At 36.0% G+C, this 26,908-nt stretch overlaps 1 protein-coding gene across 6 annotated transcripts in view; it reads left to right on the plus strand.

Moving 5' to 3' along the window:
- The window catches only part of inpp4b (inositol polyphosphate-4-phosphatase type II B), a 184,339-nt gene that overhangs the window by 57,005 nt on the left and 100,426 nt on the right, over window positions 1-26,908 (plus strand). For 5 of the 6 annotated variants that reach the window (XM_051909733.1, XM_051909742.1, XM_051909752.1 and 2 more), the window contains 3 exons: window positions 17,032-17,140; window positions 20,219-20,288; window positions 25,248-25,395. In XM_051909733.1, the coding sequence (XP_051765693.1) occupies window positions 17,032-17,140; window positions 20,219-20,288; window positions 25,248-25,395 (327 nt within the window). Of the gene's footprint in view, window positions 1-17,031; window positions 17,141-17,247; window positions 17,596-20,218; window positions 20,289-25,247; window positions 25,396-26,908 lie in introns of those variants that run through there. The other variant, XM_051909780.1, reaches the window with a different exon arrangement.

A 26,908-nucleotide genomic window follows, 5' to 3' on the forward strand; every position in this document is an offset into this window, starting at 1 on the left:
TTTTACTATAAGGTATCATTTGTTAACTACATCAGTTAACGTGAACTAATAATGAAATATACTTCTAGCATTTATTAATCTTTTTTTGTGTTAATTTCAACATTTACTAATGCATTTTTAAAATTACAAGTTGTATTTGTTAACATTAGTTAATGCACTGTGAACTAACATGAGCAAACAATCAACAATTGTATTTTTATTAACTAACAAAAAAAAATGAATAAATGTTGTAAACAAGTATTGTTCACTGTTAGTTTATGTAAGTTAATCCAAAACAAATGAGACCTTATTGTGAAGTGTTACCAACTTATTTAAAACTTTTGCACTTTTTTTTGCCTCCGTGCTCACACTGCCATTTCCTTCAGGAAATGTGCATCTTGTTTCAATCTTCAGAACTTAATATAGAATTTGTAATTCAGTAATCCTAAACTCGAACTGGTTAAAGGTCTGAACACTGCAGCAAGCGAGTGTCTGTATATTTGTGCTCCATATACCGAGATTAATCTGAGAACTACTTAACTCTTTGCCTTGGCTTCTACTAGTCTGCCTATCACAGCACTGCAGCATCTCACACACAAACACACACACACACACACACACACACACACACACACACACACACACTTAAGGCCAGGCTTATTGCCACGGTGATGGAAAAGCCATCAAGTATCTGATCCAGTGAAATACGGAGCCCAGCAGAAAAAGGGATAGGTGCTGCTGTGCTAGAGAAATACTGACATGTCGCACTTTACTTCTGATGCTGCAGTGTGTGTGTGTGTGTGTGTGTGTGGCTTTCTCATCTCCCTCCCTGCGTTATCTGCTGCTAGTCACCACTTGTTACACACCGCAAGCTCACAAGCATTCACTGAGAAAGTAATATCCATGCTGGGATGCAAGCAGAGGGCCGTTGCTTTGCTTGGGTTTGATGTTGTGGGGTTTCATGCAGCGTGCAGACAGGGGCGGCTGATTCCAGCCCATAGCTGAAGTGTTGAGATTTGTGATTTGTTATATGACACTTGCATATGTTACTTACTGGATGGATTAGGCTGGTTGACTTTACCTCATTGTCATTTAGTGCTGGTTTTCATGGATTGCGATGGAGCTGGAACTATAATTCGTTGACACAAATTCACATGTGCACATTATTCTAGACGGGCTAGCGTGAGATTCACATGCTTTCTAGATCATGTAACATATCTTGTTCTAGCTGTGGCCTTAAAAAACTTTCATGTTTGAGACTGTGGTTTCAAAACCTATATAGACAGCATTAAAAGTAGTTTTGCACGCTCCTGATGCCGAAATATAGGCAGCATAAGTATTTTGCATTAATTATTTTGGTAGGCAGCTTTGCCTGTATGTTTTGCAGAGATGATAATCCCATAATGCATTGCAAAGAGCGAAAAGAAATATTAAGTCTTAAATGTTAAAACTAATTTTAATATTAAGTATTAAATATTAAAACTTATATTAATATTAAGTATTAAATACTAAATATTAACATTAAATATTAAGATAAAATATTTGGAATAATACTTAATAGTGCTTTTCATGTTTTAAATAATTTTTTCTATTTTTAATTTATTTATTTTTTTTACTTAAATGTCAGGATTCAATTGTGCATAATATTAAAATGCAATAATTGTTTAATTATAAAAAAATAAAAATATAAAATATATTTTACAACACTCTCTTGAATCTGATCATTCATAAATTTCTGTATAATGACTGTTTAATTGCATATTTTAACCCTCTGTCAGGGTTTATATTATGATAATCACAAGTTGATTGTACACATAATCATACTGATTATTCATTGAATCATTAATATACATTAAATATGACTAAATAGCAATGCTGTGTATTTTTTATGCTTATTGGAGTGTTGTTAGCTAATGCCAAACTAGGTTTTAGCGTCTGTATCTGCACCATACGCTGTTGTTACGCTTAATGAGTTTCTGTTCATAACAGTTTCAAAGTGCAGGCCGCTCGCGTGGATTACATGGTAAACAAACAGCGACCTGTTTATTGAGGTGAGAGAGCAGGCAGCAGCCGATCCCGCTTTGACATTTAGCCCCCGGCGAGCGCACTGTCAGAGGAGCGGCACCATTTTTCATTGCTCTGACATTTTTCTCATTGTTAGTCTGGAGGTATTAGACAGAGCTCCTCCATGCTGAGTTAAAATGGCTGACAGAGGAGATTGTGCGGAGGAAGTGGGCTCTGACACCGGAGGGACAGGGATAAGCTTGGCTTGTCACCGTCTGACACGTGGGCCGAGTTCGAGGAGCAGCTTACTGTTTTAATGACCACCAAATGAGAAGCCTTTGGTCGACAGCGTGGCACGCGCATTCATGTCTGCAGTGTTTTTGGGAAGAAGTAGTCTGTTTCATCTCTGACAGAGATGCAACGCGTGGTGATTTGTACAGAGCGGATTAGAATGGAAGCAAACAGGCAATCAGGCCTCTAATGATCGTTTTAGAAGCAGCAGTGTTTACAGGAACAGCCATTAGACGCTTGATTGCATGTTACACTACTAAAAATAAAGGTTTCTCATAGGTTCTGTATACAGAGTTCCCACGTTTATGGAAAACCTGGAAATATAAGAGAATTTAAAAAACTGTGTTAAAGCAATGAAAATATTTATACTAAATATAAACCCTAAAAAGTATTTGGATACTTTTTGACACTTAAAGGGTTAGTTCACCCAAAAATGCAAATTCTGTCATTATTTACTCACCCTTGTGTCATTCCACAGGCATTCGTTCATCTTTGGAACACAAATTAAGATATTTTTAATAAAATCCAATGGCTCAATGAGGCCTCCATTGCCAGCAAGACAATTAACACTTTCAGATGCCCAGAAAGCTGCTAAAGACATATTTAAAACAGTTCATGTGACTACAGTGGTTCAACCTTAATGTTATGAAGCGACGAGAATGCTTTTTGTGCACCAAAAAACAAAACAAAATAGCAACTTTATTCAACAATATCTAGTGATGGCGGATTTCAAAACACTGCTTTATGAAGCTTCGAAGCTTTACGAATCTTTTGTTTCGAATTAGTGGTCCAAAGTCACATGATTTCAGTAAACGAGGCTTCGTTGCGTCATAAGTGTTTCGAAATTATATATATAATTTTTTTTTTTTATATTCATCTATTTTATGCAATCCTTAGGCAATTTAATGGCCAAATATAAAGCACATTAAAATCATCATATTGCGTAATATTATTGCAAAAAAATAAAAATAAAATCAATTGTATTTATTTTTAATTAAAGAAATTATTGTTATTTATAATTTATTTAGTGTTTTAAATAAATTATTTTAATATTTCAAATAAAATAAATCATTACAAATATATTTTGAGTATTTAACATATCGTGTGTATTCTTGAGATTGTTTTCTAAAGAACTAGAAAATACAAAGTTTTTTTGTGAACATCAGGCTATAAAGAGACTTTTTTTTAAAGATTATCAAGAGCTGTTGTTTCTGCGGTGTAAACGCCCACGTGTTCATGTTTTAGTCATGTACCCAATCCATAGTCTTTTGTCTCAGTAGTGTGTGTTATAATGAGAGTGGCCTGCGGATTAGTGGCAGTTGTCGGAGGGCATCCCTGTTGCAGTGCTGGGATTGCATCAGCTCTGATGAATCTAATCCTGGTGACTTTCAGGAGCGAGCGGGCGGAATGCTAACAGCCCAAACTGTCAATATCAATGACTCACATCAACATCCCAAATCCTTCCTGCCTGAGCCCAGTTGGCCCACAGCGCACCATATCCACACGTCAGTCTTTGCACTGCCGATGAGACACAGATGACACTCTGAGCTTCTGTTTGACTGGGCTTATGACAGACTCACTGCAAGCTAAAGTGGTTTACATGTACTAGTAAACAGACAAATCGCATAAAACTTGTCAAGAAGTTTTGTCGACTGTTGTGGAGTGACATTTTACCCCATAATCAAAACAAATGTCTTATACTATTTTAAATATTATTTCAATTATATTTTATACTTTATTATTATTATTATTACTATTAGGACTATCAAGATTTTTGTATTATTATTATTATTATTATTATTAGGACCATCAAGATTTTTTGCATTGTGACATTTTCATGACAAACTAACTGAATTTCTCCCATATACTTATTACTTTAATGTAATAAATGAATTATAAATAAATAAAATGATATTGTTGGTATTGTATTAATACCTAATGATGTTTTGTCTTGTACTCTGTTTATTTGATCACAGTAATGAGAATCATATTTGAGAAGAATGGGAGTTACAAACAAATTCTGGATGTATTACAGTATGAGATTTTAGGGAGGAAATATAATTAACATGAAAATAATGTCAAAAGCATCTTTATTGTCTTAAATAATTGTCCTAAAAGGCTTAACTTAATATAGCAAAATATAGTTTCTTATTTCTTCTTTTGGTATTTTAGGCTAAAATAAAACATGGACATCATGAGATTCACTCTTTTAGATTATTTTGCATACAATGAAAAATGATGTGAACAATTTGTTATTTAACATGGTAAACTTAGTTTCTGTATTTTATATATTCTCAGAACTTTGGCTAATGTTCTGGCAAGGTTATGAACAAACACTCTTCCAGTAACGTTAATTGAATGTTCATTCAAAGTTGTCTGGTCTTTAATAATGTTCTCAAACTGTTAGCACAAAAACATTATTTATATGGCGTTCATGGATTCGTTGAATGTTCGTCTAACTTTTTTTAAATTTTACCACTCATTTCGTAATGTTCAGAGAACGTTAAAAAAAAAACCCTTCCTATAATGTTTGCAGAATGATCAAATAGAATGTTCCCTTAACATTCGCATAACCAAGAAAAAAACGTTAAAACGTTTTGAACATTCAGAAATAATGTTTTCACAACATAATGGGAACATTAGCAAAACATCCTTAGAACATTTTTTTAGCATTAGGCCCTGTTTCCACCTGGTATTAAGATACGTTTTGGTCGATCGGATCACAAGTGGATGATGCTTAATACAGGTGTAAACGGGGGGTAAAACGTTTTGAGCTTGTCCACTTTCAACCACTTCCAGAGGTAGTTGAAAACGTATTTGACTGGATTGCTTTTGTAGTGTAAACACTCATGTGTTCGAACAGCCACTAAAGATCGCCTACTGACCATAGACTGAAAAAAAAAGATGGACGACGCACCTTCACTCTCTTCCATTGTAGTAACTGAAGCCGCTAGTGTGTCTATATGGCGCTGACATCTGGAGCCTTGAGTCTGCGCATAGTGAACTTGGAGCCTGAGTCTGCGCAGTAGTGAGCACGATATCAAGGTCCCGCCCAAACTCAGAAAAACTTATTATGTCGGTGTGAAATAAACAGTTATGGAAATGTAGAAATTAAAGTTAAAGCTCCAATCAGCTCGCGAAGATCCAGAAAAAAGTCTGTTTGCACTTCAGTGACTATTTCACTCAGAGAAGCTGTCAATCTCAGCTGTCAATCATGACGTCACACCCCTGTTTTTATAGCATAAAATAACTAACTAAAACCTTTTTTAAAGAACGAACATCTGAACTAACACCAGCATGATGAAAACTGCCTAAAATTATAGAAATTGTCTTTGAAAAAAAAAATTGTTCGAAGTGTAATTTGATTGTTTAGTTTGTCTCACGTCCCATTACATTTCATGGAGAGGGCGGTGTTTATAACCTATACTGCTTCCAGCCACCTGGGGGCGATCGAGACGCTTTGGTTTCATTTGAGCGGCACGCTTGCTACTGACCTAATGCATAAACATTATGGGATGAGAGCTAGCTGGACGAGATTTAAGCTGAAGACCCAAGTTTGGTTTGAAGACAAAAATGTACCAAACACAATGTTCTCTCACCAAAACAAAACAAAAAAAAACATACATTTACCCGCCCATAGCCCCTGCCCTTGAAGAAATCAGGACAGAAGTGGTTGAAAGTGGACAAAAGAAACCAGGTGTAAACGGTATGTGTCTCCCTCGTCCACATGTGATCCAATCGACCAAAACACATCTTAATACAAGGTGGAAACAGGGCCTTATAATTACATAAAGATTCTGAAATTTTCTTACCCCGTTTGAAGCAGATCCCTTATTAATTCTTATGGTTTTAACAATAGTACTACACTACTGTACAAAAACAATCTAGCTACTGTGTTATTTTGGTGGAAATTGTGGTTAACACTGACCCACATGTGACATGTTTAGGACAGCTTACATATAAACCGATAATGACTGACAAACGTTTCTTTTGTAGGTGTCTTGTACTTTCCATCACACAGAGCGTTTTGAATGCTTCATTATATATGTGTGGGTGAGGTTTAAAATATTAATACTTTGGTTAGAGGCATTCTTCACAGACACTAAGGCTTTTAGAGTTTCGAAAAAATGCCATGTCCCGACCCGCACATCTCAAGCCTTATTTTTAAGACAGAGAGCTTACCTTTAAGCTGTTTCCGTCCAGCCCCACAAAACAGGGTATTTATAGTCTCTGGTACCTTTTGCTCTCATTGCTCTGCAGGAAGCTTGACATTTTGACTGGCCTGAGATACTTTCACATTCACGACCACAGGGCAGGACCTTCAGCTGTGAGGGTGAGCTTGTTATTTGCATCTTCAAGAGTCGAGCGGTTCAGATATAAAAGGGTGCTGGTGGTCTCAGTGGGTTTGGGAGAGATTTTGACGTTTTCTTAGCTCTGTGTTGGACTTTTTAGATGTTTTCGACACAGAAGCGCTAGAGGATAGAGATGTTGTGGAGTGTGGTCTGAGGGAGATAGACTGTCACGGTTGTGTTCTGTTTAGTCTATTGTGAACTTGCTGAGCTGATAGAACAACTAACTTGTGAAAACACATTTTCTGCAGCGTTGACAAACTGTGAAGAGAAACATGCAAGGCGTCTTTTCTCAAGGGGAGCTGCTGAAACATGCAGTGATGAGTCACTGAATGTCAGTAAGAGTTCAGTGATGTTCCAGAGACTGTTGGTGATGTGGGCGTGTCCACTTACACCTCATGCAAATGAGCGGGTGATGTGCCGACTACCAATAAGCTATTATTATTATATAAGCTATTAATTTATTATTTATACACCACCACTGAAATGCCATAAAATGTTCTTGTGATCGCTTTGTTCACAAATAGCGGCAAAACTTTTCTGGCAATTATGTAATTCCTAAAGCCGGCAAACTGCGGGATCTGATTTGAGAGCATTTTGACAGCGGTCCTATTCACACTAGTGTTGCCAAAAGTACTGACTTCGATATCAAGTCAGTACTGAAATTTTAAAAATGTGACGCTTTGAGTGCTGTTGAGCGGATTTGTAAACACCTCTGATTGGCCGTTGTGTTCACGCGCTCATCAGATATGTCTGTGATTGGCTACAATGATCAACGCACGGGAGTGCTTGAAAGCACACGGAAAAAAAAGTGTTTGAAAGTGTTTTGAAAGCAGGAGCGGGGGCGTTTGAAAGCAGGCGTCTATCAGCAGATCGGTCAAATGCTCCCGTGTGTATCTGTGTAAGCACTCGGTAAAAAGCGTCAAAGATGTCTATTTACAACATGTTTTTGAAGCATTGATCATTGTAGCCAATCACAGACATATCTGATGAGCACGTGAACACAATGGCCAGTCAGAGGTGTTTAAGATTCTGCTCAACAGCGCTCAAAATGCTAGGGAGAAATGCTGGTATGGTCACATTTTCAATATTTTAGTACCAAAGTCGGTACTTTTGACAACACTAATTCGCACATGACCTACTAACAAATGTATATGAAAATGGTTATCAACCAATATTTTTTAATATTATTTTATATTTTATTCTATATTTTATACTATTATTTATTTTATTATATAACATCAATTATTTTAATATTACTATTTTAATGTTAATGATCTATTTTTTATATTATCATTTTTTTTTTAATATTTTATATTATTATGATGTTTTTTTTAATGTATCACACCATTTATATAAATATTATTATTTTGAGGTTATCAGCTGGTATTTTTAGTATTACAGTTTATTTTTATATTTTATTTTATATTTTATATGGTTATTTATTTTATTATATATCACCATTTATATTAATGTTGATTGAAATTTTTTATATTACAATTTTTTTTACATTGTATTTGATATTATTATTTATTATAATATATCACATGAATTGTTAATATTATTATTTTAAGGTTATGATTCTATATTTTAAATAATATTTATACATTTTATATATATATATATATATATATATATATACACATTTTATATATATATATATATATATATATATATATATACATATATATATACATTTTATATATATATATATATAATTATCATTCCAATCATGTTTATTTTTAAATGCTGGAAAATAGAATTGCAAAAATTATTTCAATTTTTAGTTTTGATTTTGGATATTTTGATTTGAGCAATTGTCAGTTAAACTTGTTTTTTTCCCCATTAAATGACTAATAACTGCTCAAGCAGAAAATTAAGAACATGAGTAAAAATATGGGTCAAGCCAATTATCATTTTAATTATTTTGTTGAGTTTATCAAGCTAGACAGATTGCACATCTCTAGAAATACTCGACCCTTGACTGTTTATGAAAAATTTAAAAATATTTAATATAATTATTTTGGCTAATTTGATTGTGCTTTCAGCTACCAATAAGACTGAAGTACTCTCTGCTTGGTTTAACACATTTTACCATTTTTTAATACATTTTTAGAATTACAGATTTTTCTACAGATTGGCCCAAAAAAATGGAGAAAATGTGAGAAAGTCATCGTCATATTCCATCTGGACCTCCTCATGAGCCAATTCACAGCTCGCTTTTGAACGTATTATCTCATAACGAAATAACTGAATAACACAGAATTACCAGGTACAGCAAACGTACGATTCTAGTTGATAACAGAGCACAATTACTGCGCTGGATTGTGATGAGGTCAATGACTGGCTTCCTGTTTTCTGCATCAGTGACTGGCTCTCTCATTCGATTGTCATTGATTGGAGCTTGCCTCACAAAATGCCTTTGCAAATTGACTCACAACCACAAGCAGGGCGTACATAACGAACCTTTATGGAAATGAAAGACTGCACCAAACACAGAGCCTGGATTCATGAGCCTCAGTAGAAGCTGTGCGACATAAGATTCTCAAAGAGAACGGATTGTATTGCCGGGGGAGTTTAATCTCTAAATGTTTACCTTAATTCACAAGTTTATACACTTCATTTTAGCATGCGGTGGGCGAGTCTCATGAAAACATGTCCAGATCACATTTCCCCTGAGAATCAAACACAAAAAGAAAGTTGGTTTTAAAGACCATTTTAAAAATACAAAATATTCTTGCTAAATATAATTTCTTATTTATTTTTGGGGTTAAATAACTTTAAAGGGGACATTTTATGAAAATCTGACTTTTTCCATGTTTAAGTGCTATAATCAGGGTCTCCGGTGCATCTACCAACCCAGAAAACGTGAAAAAGGACAACCCAGTAACTTTGTTTTGGTAAGCCTTTCTCTGCAAGCATGTGAAAAAACAAGCCGCTCAGATTTCGCTCCCCTATTGACGTAGGAAGGGGATCACATTACCGTCTCTTAATCTGCACGTTTCCACCCATGGCGCCGCCATTTTGTTTTCGCAAGAGAGGCAAAGCTGCAGATGAAGAAAGCAACTGAAGCACGAGCTGTTAAAGCTCTGCCCTCTTCTGGAAAGGGGGCCGGGAGCAGCAGCTCATTTGCATTTAAAGGGACACAAACAATGTGTTTTTGCTCACACCCAAATAGGGGCAAATTTGACAAGCTGACACCAGAGACTTATATTACATCTTGTGAAAAGGGGCATTATAGGTCCCGTTTAAAATTGTTTTAGGATTAAATAACTGTACTTTAAAATAAAAAAAAACTTTTTCTTATTCCTTCTTTTTATTTTTTATGGTTAAATATGACCCAGACATGTTCTTGACAGCTTTCATATTCATCCTAATAATGATCACATATACACACACTGCCCTATTTCTCAATTACCCTTTTTAAAAGATCACCACCTTTGTAGAATGAAACAATGGTCTGTAATACACAGTTATAGCACTGAGTCTTCAGACATGAGCTTCATAACATGACCTCGTTTGAGGCTGAGATTTTAACAGCCCTCGGAAATCAAGTGACGAATGACCTTTCACAGCGCTCAGCAGCATCCATCAGCCGCCGCCTTAATACAGAATAATACTGAGCGGCCAGATAAACCGCCGGGCAAAGGCCTCTCGACGGAGCCTGCAAATGCTGCATGATTTTTGAATGAATTCAATTAATTTTATATGTTCTGCTGTAAAAATAGCAAGGGAGTTGGTTGTTCATATTCATCAATAGCCGTTGCGTAGCGTCTGTTTAGAAAGGACTGGAAATGCTCCAAAACAAGCATCTGCTCAGTCGATCTCTGCCGCTTTCTGTGCAGAAGCTCAGTGTGTCGACTAGCTGATTGAGACAGCCATCCAAATACAATTACTGCTGAGTCATGGGAAAAACAGAGGGAAGAAAGGGCTGGTTCATTTACAAGGATCCAGAGCAGCTCTCGCTCATCTGCTCTCCACAATTGTGCCAGCATTACTCATAGAGACAATCATAAAACTGCTGAGCTATTTTTAGCGCCGTCCAGCTTTTTATGTAGGTCAAAAATCGGAGGATTTCTCCTCAGGTGGGGTGAGATGTATGGGGTATCTCATCAGGGCTGAACTTGAGGGAAAATAAGGCAGAACAAGAGCTTCACAACTGCTCCATTTTGACTGATCATCCATAAGAGGACTCGACTAGCAATGTCCGATTCATGAATGAATTGCTCTTTTGAGTCGGATCAAAGCACTCAAGAACTCAAGCAGTTTTTTGAGTGAACTTGTGAGGGGAAAGAGTGAGAACAACGGTCTCTTACAAATGTTTCTGATTGAGTCAAGAAACAAAACCAAGAATCAAGACTGTATGACAGTTTTATCAACATGTGTAAGAAACAAGTTGGTTTTAATAAACAGTATTTTATTTAAACATGCTAAAACTTTTTCAGTCAAGGATGTAAATGAATGTCAGTATTATTGTATTTACTTTAAATGTATATTAGGTGTATATATATGGGTTTTTAAATCATTTTATTTTGAACCTGACTGGAGCAGCTCATATATGAACAGTATATATGTTTTATTTTAAATTTTATTTTACTTTTACTTTTAGTTTATTTATTTATTTTTTTAAATTTAATTTTGTATTTAATTTGATTTTTAATTAAGCTTTGTATTTTATTTACTTTATTTTATTATTTAATGTAGTTTTGTATTTATTTTTAAATGAATGTCAGTATTGTTTTATGTACTGCAAATGCATTTTAGGTATATTGTTTTTTTTATGATTTTTTTTATTTATTTTTAACCTGACTTGAGCAGCTCATACATTTTCATACATTTTATTTTATATTTTATTTTATTTTACTTTATTATTATTATTTTTTATTTAGTTTAGTATTAATTTTAGCGTTGTATTTATTTTGTTTTAAATTTAGTTTTGTATTTAATTTGATTTTTTAAATTTAGTTTTGTATTTTATTTATTTTTTATTATATAATTTAGTTTTGTATTTATTTTTATTGTTTTATGTACTGTAAATGTATTTTAGGTATATTTCGTTTTTTTTTTTTTTTAAACTGACGAGCAGCTCATACATTTTATTTTATTTTCCTTCATTATTTTTTTAATTCCATTTTGTATTTTATTTGTTGTTAAATTTAGTTTTGTAAATTCATTTATTTTATTTTATTTTGTATTTAATTAAATTTTGTTTTGCATTTTGTTTTTTATTATTTTATTTTATTTTTTTTATTCTTTGACGGCAGTCAGGGAAAAATAAACTGTGAAACTCAGTGACCTTAAGCAAAGACAGCAGATTGCAAATGACATGCTTCATCCGAGAAACTGCATGGGAATGCTAACGGATGACTCTCTCCAGGTATTACAGACCCTTTGGTTGACACAGACCCAGAGTGTCGGCAGGTGAAGAAGTAAGGTTGGTTTCGTGTATTCCACTCAAGTATTTCTTTTCAATATCACTCTTCATTTAGCTTTTCACAACTCTTGAATATCATGTACAAATTCAACCTCCTTCAGTCCTTTTGTGAGTGGCAGCACTATCAGATCCTGTCTGTGTGGAAAGCACCGTGTCCTTGAGATGCCCTCTAGCTCAAAATAAAGACATGTATGTATTTTTGAGAGAAAAATATTAATTTTACCTCTCTTAATTGACTGTGCTGTTAGTCACAGTGGGAAATAGTGTCACAGTCAGCTGTGAGTTTAAAGGCATCATAAATCATCAAAAGCCTTGTGATGCTGTATGTGAAAAGATTTATGATCCTCACCACTGCTGCTTTCCTTTGCCCCTTTTTACACTATGCAGGACTTTGGTACATAATGCGTGTATATAACTAACTTAAAGGGGACCTATAATGCCACTTTCACAAGATGTCATATAAGTCTCTGGTGTCTCCAGAATGTGTCTGTGAAGTTTTAGCTCAAAATACCCCACAGATCATTTATCATTTGGTGTGAGTAAAAACACACTGATTTGTGTGTGTGTCCCTTTAAATGCAAATGAGCTGCTGCTCATTGCTGCTTTCCAGAAGAGGTTGGAGCTTTAAGAGCTTTGAGAATCTCACGCAGCCAAAATGAGGATTGTCAGTAACGGTGTTCAGCCTAAAGCCTGGATCACACCAAGCCGACAGTCACCCGACTATAATTTCTCAGTGTGTGCCGCACCGTCGGCTGAAGTTGGTCCTCGTCGGCTTTTTTCGGCCGATTCGACATGTTGCGACTGAATCACCGTCTGAGCTTGTCAGTCAGTCGGGCCATCTGATCATTCTGATTGGCTGTTCAGCTACTGCCACCTGCTAGTACGGAAAGGCATTTCTTCTTACACAGGCGCAGAAGAGACGTGCTATTTGGCCACTGAGTGTCGAGCGTCGGGTTGGTGTCAGGGCAACTTTGGACCCAGACGCTGCCGACGTGAGCCAACCCCGCAGTCTGCTTTCGTCGCCACTAGTTCGCCGGCGTCGGCTTGGTGTGTACCGGGCTTTACGTTGTTCAAACTGGAGTCGGACATTGATGGAGAGACTCAGGAAGAAGTTACAACTTATAGAATGCAACTGGACGTTTCTGAATGGTTAGTGGATAAATTTATGTAGTTGCTGTGGAGTTCACATTAAGCGTGCAACGACTTGGGCTATTTCTGAGAAGTTCAAAGTAACAAAGAAGCAGCAACACTGTGTGATAATAATTTTATACAACAGGTTAGTGAACAAAAACTTAATATTAAGTAACTTACATTTTAGATAGGCTAAAATATTGCCAGATACATTTTTTTTTGTTTATTTCTTTGTTAGTTTCATTTTTTCTTGTAGTTTCTGAATGAATCAGCGTTTTGAGCAAATCGGTTGAATGAATGATTCAGTGACTCCCTCATGAAGACACTCACTTGATTCGTTCCTGAGTGAATCTGTGTTTGATAACGAATCAGTTGAATCAGTGATTCAATTATGAACACAGTCATATTACCAACTGGCGTAACAATGTGACTTTTCATCCACGAGTCATCGACTATATAGTATATGTGTGTAGCGTTCAAAAGTACGTTTTTCTAATTATTTTTTGAATGAAGTCTCTTCTGCTCACCAATGCTGCATTTATTTGATCAAAAATACAGTGAAAATGGTAATATTGCGAAATATTATTACAAAATAAAAGAATTTTCCATTTAAATATATTGTAAAATGTAATTTATTCCTGTGATGAAAGCTGAATTTTAAGCATCATTACTCCAGTCTTCAGTGTCACATGATCCTTCAGAAATCATTCTAATATGATGATTTGATGCTCAAGAAACATTTCTTAGTTTTATCAATGTTGAAAACAGTTGTGCTGCTGCTTCATATTTTTGTAGAAACTGTGATACATTTTTTTTTCAGGAAGATAGCATATGTAGTGACTCTGACTTTGAGATAAAAATGCAAGCTAGTAAAAAATAGTCCACAATGTCATAACTTGCACTGCCTCTGAAAGGACTAGCATCATAAATGCCTCTTACTTTATAAACCCCTCAAACCATCAAGCTCTATTTTTTGCTTCATAATGACTACATGTCTCTCTCCAATTAATCCTCAATGGATAAAAAGTCCCTGCATTTCTTTCAATCATTAAATATCCTGTTTCACTCAGAAATGTGTCACATTACAGAAGTAAAATGTGTTGCTAACGGCGTCTCATTCAGATCTATTAGCATACACTGCTAGCTCTTCTCATAACAACACTCTCTGATTTACTGTTGTCATAAAGAGACCCAGGGCCAATTAGATTTGTCTAGGTCATGTTCATGGATGGGTAATTTGCCAATGTACCTCTTAAGGCTGACTGGATGTCTTTTTCTCTCCTCCATGACTCAGTCGAGCATCAAAGTTAATTTGAGGTCAATCATAACCTCAGATATCAGACACACTCCAAGTCTGCTGGCACGCAAACAGCCACAGCTGGGGTTTGAGCTACTTGTGCCAAACCTGTGGCTGGTAACTACTGAGAAACTGAGTAATCTTCCTTAATCAATGGTAATGTCTACAGGATATCAACTACGGGTTTAGGTACCTTAGTGAGGCTGCAGCATCTCTATCTGAGTCGTTTACATGAGATTTTTTTATCTGATCAAGCTACACTGTAAAAAATATCCCTGCAAAGTTTACGGTAAAAAAACGGAAGCTGTGGTTTCCAGAACCTTACCGTAAAAAATACTTTAGCAACATTTTAGGTTTTACGGGACAGCACTTGGTTTACTGTCTATTTTACAGTTCAAAACCGTATAATTTAAAGTTTTATATTGTAATAATTACCGTTCATAACTGTTTATTTTACACACTGTAAAAAAATAATTAAATTTAAAATTTACGGTAAAACAAACCCGGCAGCTGTGTTGGCCAGAAATTTACAGTAAAAAATACGGTAGCAATATTTTACGTTTTACAGATTTAACTTAAATGTACAGTAAAAAAACATTTCATGAACTGATATAATGTTAATTTACCAACCTATTGAAGTACTAATATCTGTTTTGAACCTATAAAATACACTGACAACCACCAAACACAATGATAATGAGAGTCACATGATGAATCAAAGCTTATCACAGGCTGCTTTACCACAAGCTGAGAAGGACAATACTAATATATGAAAGGTGCACACAGTATCATTCACACAAACACTGAACACCATCATGGTAACTCGCATGAAATTTTAAAAATGCAATAAACATGAATTAACAAGATTAGATGTAACATAAAACCCTAATGTACATAACTGATTAGACAAAACCAAGAAAAACTAAGAAGAAACAGAGTTTTTTCAACGAAAATACATCAAATGTGAAGTGTCACGCAGGAAATTGCGGGAATGTCAAATTATGTTTTTTCACTGTAAATTATACAGTGACTTATTTTTCACTTCCAAAAGCTGTAAATTTAATGGTATTTTACTGTAAAATTACATTAAATGTTCCATTAGATCTATTACAGTTATTCACCGTATATAGTACGGAAACTTTCTGTAAACCAGTTAACTGTTTTGCACCGTAGCATTTTTACAGTCTTTTACCGTTAAAATCACGATATTTATTTACAGTGTAGAAATTAACAAAAAGAATATTTTGCTTACATTCCCATTAAATGTTATTTCTGAATGTTCTTAGAATGTTCAAAAAGTCCTTTTTTTTTCATTATTTAAAAAAAAGAAATCTTGTTTATGTGAATGTTAAGGGAACATTCCATTTGATCATTTTGCAAACATTATGGGAATGTTACTTTTGAATGTTCTCTGAACGTTCTAAAATGTAGTAATGTTTAAAAAATGATGAACATCCAACTGAAATGATGTTTCAGAAAAAAACATTCCATGAAGGATGTATAAATAAAGTTATTTTTTAAACACCAGAACAAATTTAAAAACCAGATAACTTGGAACGAACATTATATTAATGTTACTGCAAGAACGTTTGTTCATAACTTTGAGAGAACCTTGCCAGAACGCCAAAGTTCTGAGAACATTTCTTGTTAGCAAATATACAAGACTAGAAAATGAATTGGATCAGATTGTAAGGATCGAACTAACTTCTTGCTCTAAAATGTGGAGTTTTAATATGCTTTAAGACAAACCATGTGCAAATTCATCTGTCAACACCATTGCTGAGTATTTTCTCCAGTTTCTGCAGTAATCTAAAGACGGTTTCAAAAACACTGATGAAACTGTCCGTTTTGTACCATTACAAACAAGTAACCAATCTCATTAACATGCGGGACAGGGCTTTTCCCCACTGACTTTCAATGATGTTGAAAGCGTTTCTAAGGATGCTGATTTTTAGAAGGCAGCTGTCTGACTCTGAGATGGTGAACGGGAACATGGTTTGGGTAACATTAGCAACACATTATTAGCTGTTTGATAACATAGTCGAGCAAAAGGCTAATCATGTTATTTACTGTTATTTGACATTGTAGAGAGCAATACATAAAATGTGTTACCATTCTGATACATCGACTTGTAGACGAGCCTGTATTATTCACTCTTCCACTTCTTCTGAATCAGTTTCTGGTTCAATCATATACGACTGAATTAAACCAATATTTCCACTTGCTACTGTGTAGCATTTACTAAAGTTGACCAAGTGGATCAGGTTTGCATATTCATGTATCCACGTTTACTAAATGAAGCAAGGGTGTAGAGTTACATTCAAGCTATTTTAAGGCAGGAAGAATTTATTATCACGGGGGAGGAAAAAAAATGTTTAAATGTGTAATTTTAGTGATCAAAGATGAGTTTTAAGGGATAAAATTATTGACTGCAGGGGAGCTTCAATATGAAAACATCTGGACGTTGTGATTCATGTTCATATTAGCTTTAAGCCCTTGACACAGGTGTACCGAGACTCATTTGTCATTGTGTTGCTGTGTTTCAGGACAGCAGATGATTCAGCGACAGTGGGCACAGTGGTGGTGAGCCGGCTGAAGATGGGTGAGATTGAGGATGGCGAGGTGGACCACATAACCGCCGACATGCACCAGAAGGTAAGTTGTGTATTACTAGCTACTAGCTCAACAACACTAGTAGTTCAACTACTTTCAAAACACAGTTTAGCTTTTAAAGAGTATATAGGCCTTATATACAGATATTTATTGTGGTCGCACCATTCACAGATCAAATAAATGATTAATGATTTCATTTAGTCTTCTTTAAATGCAATGTTTCAATGTTGTTTGTATATTACAACACGACCATAGTTAGCATATTTACTACATGCTAACTATGTTTTCGAGAGATTCGCTTGAATGTAGTTGAACTACAGTAAATTAAAAGTGGCTTGTGTCGTGGGAAGTTGTCTTTTTTTGTGCATGTGCATGCAGTTTGTAAGGGGTGGTAATGGAAAATCACCTCTCAGGACATGTCTCCAGTCAAAGAGGGAAAGCAGAGGGAATATTGAGTGTGGCATCCCTGAAATTCAATTGCACAGTTGACTGAAGAGGTAAAGCATCCGTTTGGAGAGTGTTTATAGTGCATTTATACACACACATTTCAGCTCTGCAGTACCTCTTGAACCTATTGGCAATGTCACTTCCTCGAGGATGATGTTATCAGGTTCACTTAGTTGTGCTATTGTGATTAAAGAAAAACAAAATGATTCACATCCTCTAAAATTGTTAGTTGAATATTTTATCCAGTATATTTAGACATGGGCATGTGGATATGAGCCATATGTGTGTCTTCAGACTTTGCGGTCCTGTGTGTCAGGGAGAATTGAGCATTACTACGCTGACAGACAGCACGACACCCTTCATGTCCCCTTAACTCGTTAACTTACACTGACACGACCATCAGCAGAACCCTTTAACCTTCATTAATCAGCATGAAAGAGACTGGCAGAACATAAGGAAGAAAACCAAAAGGGTGTGAGTATTATGGAGATGGATGTAGGGCATGAGAAAGGAAATGGAGGGTATTTAGACTATGAACCATTAAGATTTGAATAGAGAACGCCTCATAAATTACAGTTCTATTCCTGAATTTGAATTAAGGCATCAAACAAGATTCAGAATTTAAATTTGACTAATTAAATGAAATGAATGGAACTGGTCATTTTTAACTTGAAAAAGAAAGATTGTCAAGACAAACTTTGAATGTTAGATTGACCAAAGCTTCACACCGGAGGAACCTTTTCATAGTTCCTAGAACTATTGGGGGAAGCGCCCGGATTTTGCCATGTTTGCACTGCAGGAACTAGGAACGATTTTAGTTCTAGGAACTACTTTTGGGGGAACCAAATTAGCTCCTCCTTCAGAGTAGGGTCTAAACCATCACAGTAGGAACTACCAGCGACGCAAGTGTATGTTGATTAGCCGAACGCACGCGAAACACGGTACCCTCCATTTTTTTAAATAAAGCCACGTACACACAGTTTATAGCTTATATATTTACTCCACAAATTAACTCTACAAACATGGAAAGCAGTGATAGCTGGACCTCTCAACCTTTACGCTAAGGAGAAAATCCAACGCAACTTTGGACCAAAGCAAAACATGATTATGTACTTCTGCTCAGCTAGCGACATTGGGCATCAACCACATGGCAAACGCAAATCATTTTCAATATACTGTCTATTTTCTTTATATAACAGTTCTATCTAATAACGTATTAGAAAGGACTGTTCATAAACAAATGGAGGATGTGAGCACTGTGTACTCAGGCTCAGGCGTTCTCACAACAAGAAGCGTGGATTTCGTCACTTCCTACTGCCGGTGCAAATGCAACCAGGAAAACGGCCCTAGGGGAATGTTAGTTCTTGGGGAACCACCCTGGTGGCTAGTTCCTTTCTATAACTAAGTTCCTAGAAAGCCCCTATAATAACACTTTTAAGTTTTAAATACCCATAAACACATTGTCTGTTTTATCATACACGAGCTTTTTAAGTAACATTTGTTTGTTTGCTTGTATGTTTGTTTATTTATAGTTTTGTATATTTATTTTTATATTTTTATTTAAACATTTATTAGATTTTTATTATTTACGTATCATTATATATATATATATTTTTTTTTTTTTAATGAACTACAGTGGAAGAACAATTCATTTCCTTCAATTCCCGGAATGCCTTTACCTGTTTCTTGCAATTCAGTAAATTAAACCGATAGATAGATAGATAGATAGATAGATAGATAGATAGATAGATAGATAGATAGATACACACACAGATAGATAGATAGATAGATAGATACACACACAGATAGATAGATAGATAGATAGATAGATAGATAGATAGACACAAACACAAACACAGATAGATAGATAGATAGATAGATAGATAGATAGATACACACAGATAGATACACACACAGATAGATAGATAGATAGATAGATAGATAGATAGATAGATAGATAGATATTTCATTCAAATTGGAAAATAAATTGCACAATAAGGTCTTTTTGTTCTTTACTGTAACAACTGTCTGTCTGTTTATTGGCTCAGAGCCGTTGTTGTTTTATTTGATCTGTGTGCTTCAGAAGTGATTCACTTTGTTCTTCATGAGGGAATGTGGGTCAGGGCTGATATATGTTTGAGTAGGATCTGATCTGCCACAGAACATGACTGTTCATAAAACATGGACCAATTGCAACTCTCTTTTTTGGGGGGCTTTTTTTTTTTTTAGCTGTATGCCAAGAACAGTCTGGAAACTCTCATAGACCCATTCAAGGTCATGAGACCTAATGAGACGTGAAGACTCATCCGTCATCACACTAAACCCTGATGCGGGGTATGCATTTCAAGTGATTAGGCCACAAGCGCCGTGGGTGATGTTGATGGAGGATCGTGTTTGTCTTGAGCTGCCGTGAGGGTCTCTCCTCTCCTGTATTGCTTACATTGGCGCTCTGGGATACTTGGAGAACTCCTCTATTATCTGAGCAGTGGTGCAGGTGACAGCTTGTCACCATTCGTTCGGCTCATGAGACGGAGAGAGAGAGTCACGGGATGCTGTCGCCAACTCTCTGATGTCGTTGGTCGTATTTAAAGTAGTAGTCATTATGTTGACGTCTAATAATCAGTGACAAATGACCTTCAATCTCAAATGCACAATCTTGTTTTTTTCCCACAGTGCACGCTGGTGTACGAGTCGTCGCACGGAACCAATAATGACAAAGATAACGGACCAATAATGAATGCTGGTGAGTTAAAGAATGCTTTATATGTTATGGTTTTTGGCTTTTTGTGATTTAATATGGCATTATTTTCATCAGCGCATTATTGTAACGCAAAAGCACATCCATGTAATGCGTGAGCGTGAATCTCTCCACTCGCTCTCACACAAAACCGGATGTGCGCGCTCAAATATTCAGTGCTCTCTTATGAAATATTGCTCTCTTACTGATATTGTGTGCTCAAACTGTGTCCTGTGCACTTGCAAATCTCTCCATGCTCTTGTACTAGAAATAATTCGCTTCTGGACCGTCAAACACCTTCAGAAGTTATCAACCAATTTCAGAATAGACGACTAGTCGATGAAAATGCTACGTGGAATCTTATTGGCTTAGAGTGAGCTGCACCTGGAATTCTTTTGACAATCAAAGATCTAAAGAACCTTTTTCTAGGTTCCATAGATGTTTCAAGGTTCCATAGATGTTAAAAGGTTCTTCATGGAACCATTGATGCCAGTAAAGAACCATTATTTTTAAGAGTAGAGTATAATGTAATGGAATCCTTCCAATTTATGCCATTAAGATGTATTTCAAGATGGTCATCAATGGTGAATGGAGATGCTTTTTGCAGCCATCAGCGGTTATTGGGTCATGCTAACCAGCCAAGCCTTGATCCCATAATTCATACAGAATTCACTAATACATATGATATAATTTTCTATATAGGAATATTTTATTGCTCAGGACTGGTTCTTCACTTTCTTTCAAAGAGTTATATTTCATTTATGAATCAACTTTGTCTCAGACGTTTCTTGTGGAATTCTTTAGAAGAAATACAAAATGAGGCAATTGTTGAAATACAGTCGAGCTATAGAGCTATAAATGAATGTGGATAGCAGCTCAGATCATTCAGGCTTCAGAGAATCTGATGAGAAATTTATGAGTTCATATTGAGTTCGTAGGCTTTTGTTTTGGCAGATTCGAGCAGTTTGTGATCTGTTCTGAAACTCTAGAGATGATGCATGAGGCCTTTTTCTCTGGAAAGCAGGAATAAACATCTCCATTTGCTCACTGTTTCATCTCTTTGCCGTCGAGGAAGCATCTTACTGTAAAATTTGGTTATGATTGGTTATGAGTATGTACACCCAAGAAGTGACTCTTTTTAAAGCATGATGAGAGGACGAGTAAATAATCTTGTTTCGTTTTCTTAATTTTAACACAAATTGTAGTGTCAGTTCGCCTACGTTCTTTAGTGTTTATTCCTAGACTTTTTCAGGCTCAATTTTCCAAAAATTTCCTTTTGTTGGAATAAACGGTACTTTAATAAAGAAAAAGACTGAATATGTAATCAAAAATAGTGTTGTTTTAAATTAACATTTTTGTTTATTGTATTCTTGGGTCCAATTATGCGGGCGAGCAATGAAATAATCAGTAATGGAATCATTAAGGAATTGTTAAGTAGAATCGGAAGCAGAATTGTTCAATTCCATTTGATTCCCATCCGTATTGTTGAGATCATGAAGTGGATTCGGTGGCGTCTGATTGCCGAACGGTGTGATTGCTGTGCTTAAATAACTGCCAGCAGTGGTGTGAAGTGCGGCTCATTAGCTTAATTACCTCAGGTAACGCAGCAGGATAAACAGTATTGGGAGAATTGTAAAAGACATCAGCTTTTATGCCATTTCAATTTAGTCAATGTAAATTTTTTCACAGTAAGAAAAAGAGAGTTTGAATGTGTCGAATTGTTTCAGCACATTATTAGAGAGTGAATAGACCCAAAGTCTCTGAAAGTTCCCTGAGAAACAAAGACTGTAGAAGGTCATTTCTTTATTTATGAGCTGCTGTGATGTGATGGATGGAGGTGAAGTCGGGAATGGCAGACGGATCTCTCCAGAAGTCCAGGGTGTTCAGTGTTATCTTTATATCTGATGTTTCACAGTGTTTATTTGCTGGTGCTGTAACCGTATTAAATGTCATTGCGGCGTTGTTGATGGCTGTTGTTTTAGTCATGCAGCTTCTTGTCAAAATATGTTAGTCTCTGCTACTTCTGTAAGACTGACTAATGAAATTTGTGCCCATCACCCCAACCCCTGGACATCCGCTGTGCTGCAACACTAACGCAGCGCAAAGTCATTTCCCTAAGAGCTTGAGCAGGCAGAGATGCTGCAATCCGATTGGCTGTCGGATTAGAGGGCAAACAGGAGGGCGGAGTCAGAGGTTAATCCTCTTCTGTGAAGAACACAGCGCTGGATGGGGGAGTTTGTGTCCAGTTCTCCTCCTCTGGAGGTCACACGTCCATCTGTCTTCACTCGACATCCTCAGCGTACTACCTCTCTGTACTTTCTGCTTCCATTAAGGACAACTAACACAATGTTTTGGTGGTCATGAACATTTTTAAGTAAAAAGGAAAATACATGTACGTTTCCAGAGAGAGCTTTGGTTTGTTTTAATACAACAATTTTCATTAGTTAAAAATGTAAAAGTTTTAAATAAACATGGTTTTTTTTTAGTATTTGGTGTGTCCTCTTTTTGCACTTAAGCAGAGGTACTGTCACAAATTTGCCTAAATAGTGCAAAATCTTGAAATATTTGAAGAATTCCTCTTCATTTTACTATGTCTGAAACTTTTATTTTCAGGTTTAAAAAAAAAAAAAAATCCCAGATTTTCAGTGAGGTTACAGACTTTCGGATCCCAAAATATTTAGTTTAGTTAGTTCACTCAAAATTAAAAAATTGTCATCATTTACTCACCCTCATGTCGTTCCAAACCTGTAAGACTTTCGTTCATCTTCGAAAAACAAATAAAGATATTTTAAATTAAATCAGAGAGATTTCTGTTCCTCCGTTGACAGCCTACGCAACTACTACTTTGATGCTTCAAAAATTTCATCAAGAGATCGTAAAACTAATCCATATGAATTGAGTGGCTTAGTCCAAATCTTCTGAAGAGACTCGATCACTCAAATGTGCTGCGTAACACATGAGAATGAACCTCATTGGTTCTTGTGGAAGAGAATGAACCTCATTGGTTCTTGCAGAAGCTCAAACGTGCTGCGTAACACAGGAGAATGAACCTCATTGGTTCTCGTGTGTCAAGCAAACATGTTTGAGCTTCTGTTTACCATAACTGATGTGTGAGTTGATGAATGTTTATATGTGAATAGAAGCCTAAATGAAATCTGTTCATCATATAAAGCATGGTAACATGGTTGAATGGGTGAGCTTGATTAATTACAATTTGTGCAAATCTGAGAATTTGAGATTATTTGCTGTAGACATGGTCCGAATGATGTCACTTCCTGGCACAATTTTATGTTTATTATCCTTCTTTTTTTTTTTTTTTTGTGAGAGAGAAAATTTGTTAACATTAGTTAACTATATATTATTACTCTTACTCAATGGCAATTTCAACATTTACTAATACATTTTTTAATCCAAAGTTGTATTTGTTAACGCTAATTAATGCACTGTGAACATACTTAATGAACAATCAGATTTTTACTAACTATTGTTAACAAAGAATAATAAATGCTTTAAATATATATTGCTCATTGTTAGTTTGTTATCTAATGCATTACGAATTAGATCTTATTGTAAAGTTTTAACAAAATAGGTTAATGCAATAAATACAGTAAATAAATGTTAATACAATAAATTAAATATAAATTAATAGATTATCTCAACATTATAACATAATAGTAATTAATAGAGTGGCTACAGTACAGACTTGTTTACAATTGGCTACCATTCATGCTAGGTTCATTTTATGATAGTTTTATTTTTCTTACTGTTTAGCCAATTTTTTAATGCAAGTCAGACTTTTCCACTGCATACAGTATATACCCACATTATGTATCAAAACCCCTCGTTTAAGCTCTTACTGGAGTTTTCCCCCCCTGTGTATTTCATAGGAATCTCATGCTACAACCATGACGATCAAAAATGGTGAAAACGGCCCCTATTTAAGCAACTCTAGCATTAGAAAAAAAGTGTAGAGTAAATGACACTTGCAGATTTCCTCTCAGAAATGAGTGCACAGCCTGCTGGGTGTGCGGCCTGCTCCGTCGACTCGCTTGTGGAGCGAAGCCTTGACGAGAAGCATGATTTCATGCTGTAGAGGAAATAACTTCTCCTGCCACCGCCTCACCGCTGATAAGAACATTAAACACGTTCTGCGGTCTCATTCACGGCTATCTAGAAATGTTTTCTCACCGTCTCTCTTCATAGGACTTAGTTAGCAGGTCTTAAAGCAGTCTTAATAGCACAGTGGAAAGTAGAAGGCACACTTTAAAAGCTAGGAAAGAGTATAAACAGGTTTCGACGACAAAAAATCACCACGAAAGTGTGCACACGTGTGCTATATTCCCAAGTCTTCTGAAGTCATACAGTGCTTTATGTAAGGAACAGGCTGAAATTGACCCTTCGCCGGGAGTTTGATTGACAAGTGATCTAACCAATCATAACGCCGAATCCGCCATTTTGTCCAACAAAGCAGCCAGGAGTTAGAAGATTAACCTTGGTGGACTTGAACTTGAAAAATGGTGTGTACTGACGTCTTTCCGCGTTTGAAACAACATTCCTTCTCATGTTCATTCATGTTTATTTGATGCTATAAATGAACTAGTAGGAAGAGACGATCGGTTCACGAGCCGCTTGATCTGAGGCGCTACAGCGATCTGTCACGACACATTAAAGAGCCACAAAACGTTTTTTATTGTTCGAATTTCTTAAAAAATTACACAGTTTGAAAGCTGGGACTTTGTTTAATATCATAAGTATTGTCTCTGTATTGTCTATCGACGTGTTGTCAGTGTCCTCTTTGCTCAGAGATGTATTTTTCACTCTGTGTGGCGTGACAGCGCCATGGCTTGTCGGACAAAGCAACAGTAACTAAGGGGGGCGGGTCTTTGCAAAGGGTCAATTGAAGTCGTTGTTCACTGTACTTTGTAAACATCTCTCACTTAATGTTTCTTTCTCTCTCTCCATCAGTGTTTAAGAACGCGGTGTGTAAGGTGTACAGGTTTCAGACGGTGGACAGTAAATGGATGTTGGTGCGGGAACAGATGGCGGAGTGCACACTGTCCTTCAGCATCCCGAAGCAGCTCATCGCCCTCTACATTCAGGAGGACACCTGCAGGTAAGATTCAGACCGATGAGAGGACTGCTGGGAAACAGGACAGGAGGAAGTAGTGAAGGAGGCAAGATCATTAAAGCCGCACCAAAAGTTTTACACCCAAAGAAACAAGTCTTGGGTGTAACATCAGGAGTTAAAGTGCCTACTGTATAAACATCTGTTCTAGATGTTTAATGCAGTATCTTGACAGTGACAGTGTAGTATTACTGTGAAATTAATATATTGAAAATGTGGAAGAATCAAACCTACTGTATTGAAGTACAGGAACAGCTTGTACTTGCATTTTAATAGTGACATTTTTAGCATTTGCAGTGCAGTGTAAATCATATGAATGCCTCACTGCAAACAAAATGGCGGCTAAAGTATTGTGACCTTGTTGTCTCGTAAGATCCCTGGCGATTCCCGCTCCTAGAAGAACCGGTTCAAGTGTAGGTTGGGCGAAGCTGGAATTGTTTGGAAGAACGAGTGCGACACAAAAGGCAGTAGGAGTGAGATGCCGTGTGCTCGTCGAGCGAGGGTTTATTTCAGAGATGGAAATGGCTGTTTTAGAGCTATACTTAGCCTGCACTAAATTATTCAAGGATGTTTAACACTTCAAAGGAGAGCGCCTGTCCTCTCTCTCGGAAACTCAACCACCTCTCCCTCTCTTGCTTTTCTTTCATTTTACCTTTGCTTTCTCTCCTGCCTCCATCTCGTTGCGGGAGCGTTGTTACCTGAGCGTTAAAGACAAAATCTAAAAGAGAATCGAGCCGCGTGGAATCGCAAGGTGAAAAGAACAAGGGCGCGTCGCGGGAAACCTTCAGTGGAAAGGTTTCTAAAGCACAGCAGTCAATAATACACTCCAACACAGTGCATAGATGTTTTTTAAGAACACGGTTCCTATGCGGTTCAATCAGATGAATGTGTGATCACACAAACATCTGTGGAAGAAAGTGGACACAGAGTGTGGTTGCAGTCGATGTTGCTGTAGAACTAGCATGTCTTCATATGGTGCAGCAGCAGATGTTTTGCCGTTTATGATGATTTTACTGACAGCCGATGGTAGACAGAATGCGTTGTCCGTGTGCGCTCGGACGTGTGATCGGAACTGAATTGAGAAGTTCCTTTTTTATTACATATTAAGACCGTAGTTTGAAAGTAGGGAAATTCATATGTCTACAAGTATAGTATTGTGTTTATGATCATATACACACAATAATCATCAACACTAATTTAAGATATTATAAATCAAATTTTAATTTAAAAAATGCATCAAAAATAAGTTTTATATATATATGCTTTTTTCTATATTTTTAGTTATTTAATAATATTTAAATGTGTATTAATATTATTATATTAATATTTTTATTTATTTTTATATTATATTTTTTAAGTATAGTATTGCATTTCTGAGTATATATATATATATATATATATATATATATATATTTGTGCTGTCAAATGATTGCGATTAATCACATCCAATATATATATATATATATATATACACACATACATGTATGTGGGTTTATTTATA

The sequence above is a fragment of the Ctenopharyngodon idella genome, chromosome 1, assembly GCF_019924925.1.
Source record: "Ctenopharyngodon idella isolate HZGC_01 chromosome 1, HZGC01, whole genome shotgun sequence".
In the NCBI taxonomy this organism is placed as follows: Eukaryota; Metazoa; Chordata; class Actinopteri; order Cypriniformes; family Xenocyprididae; genus Ctenopharyngodon; species Ctenopharyngodon idella.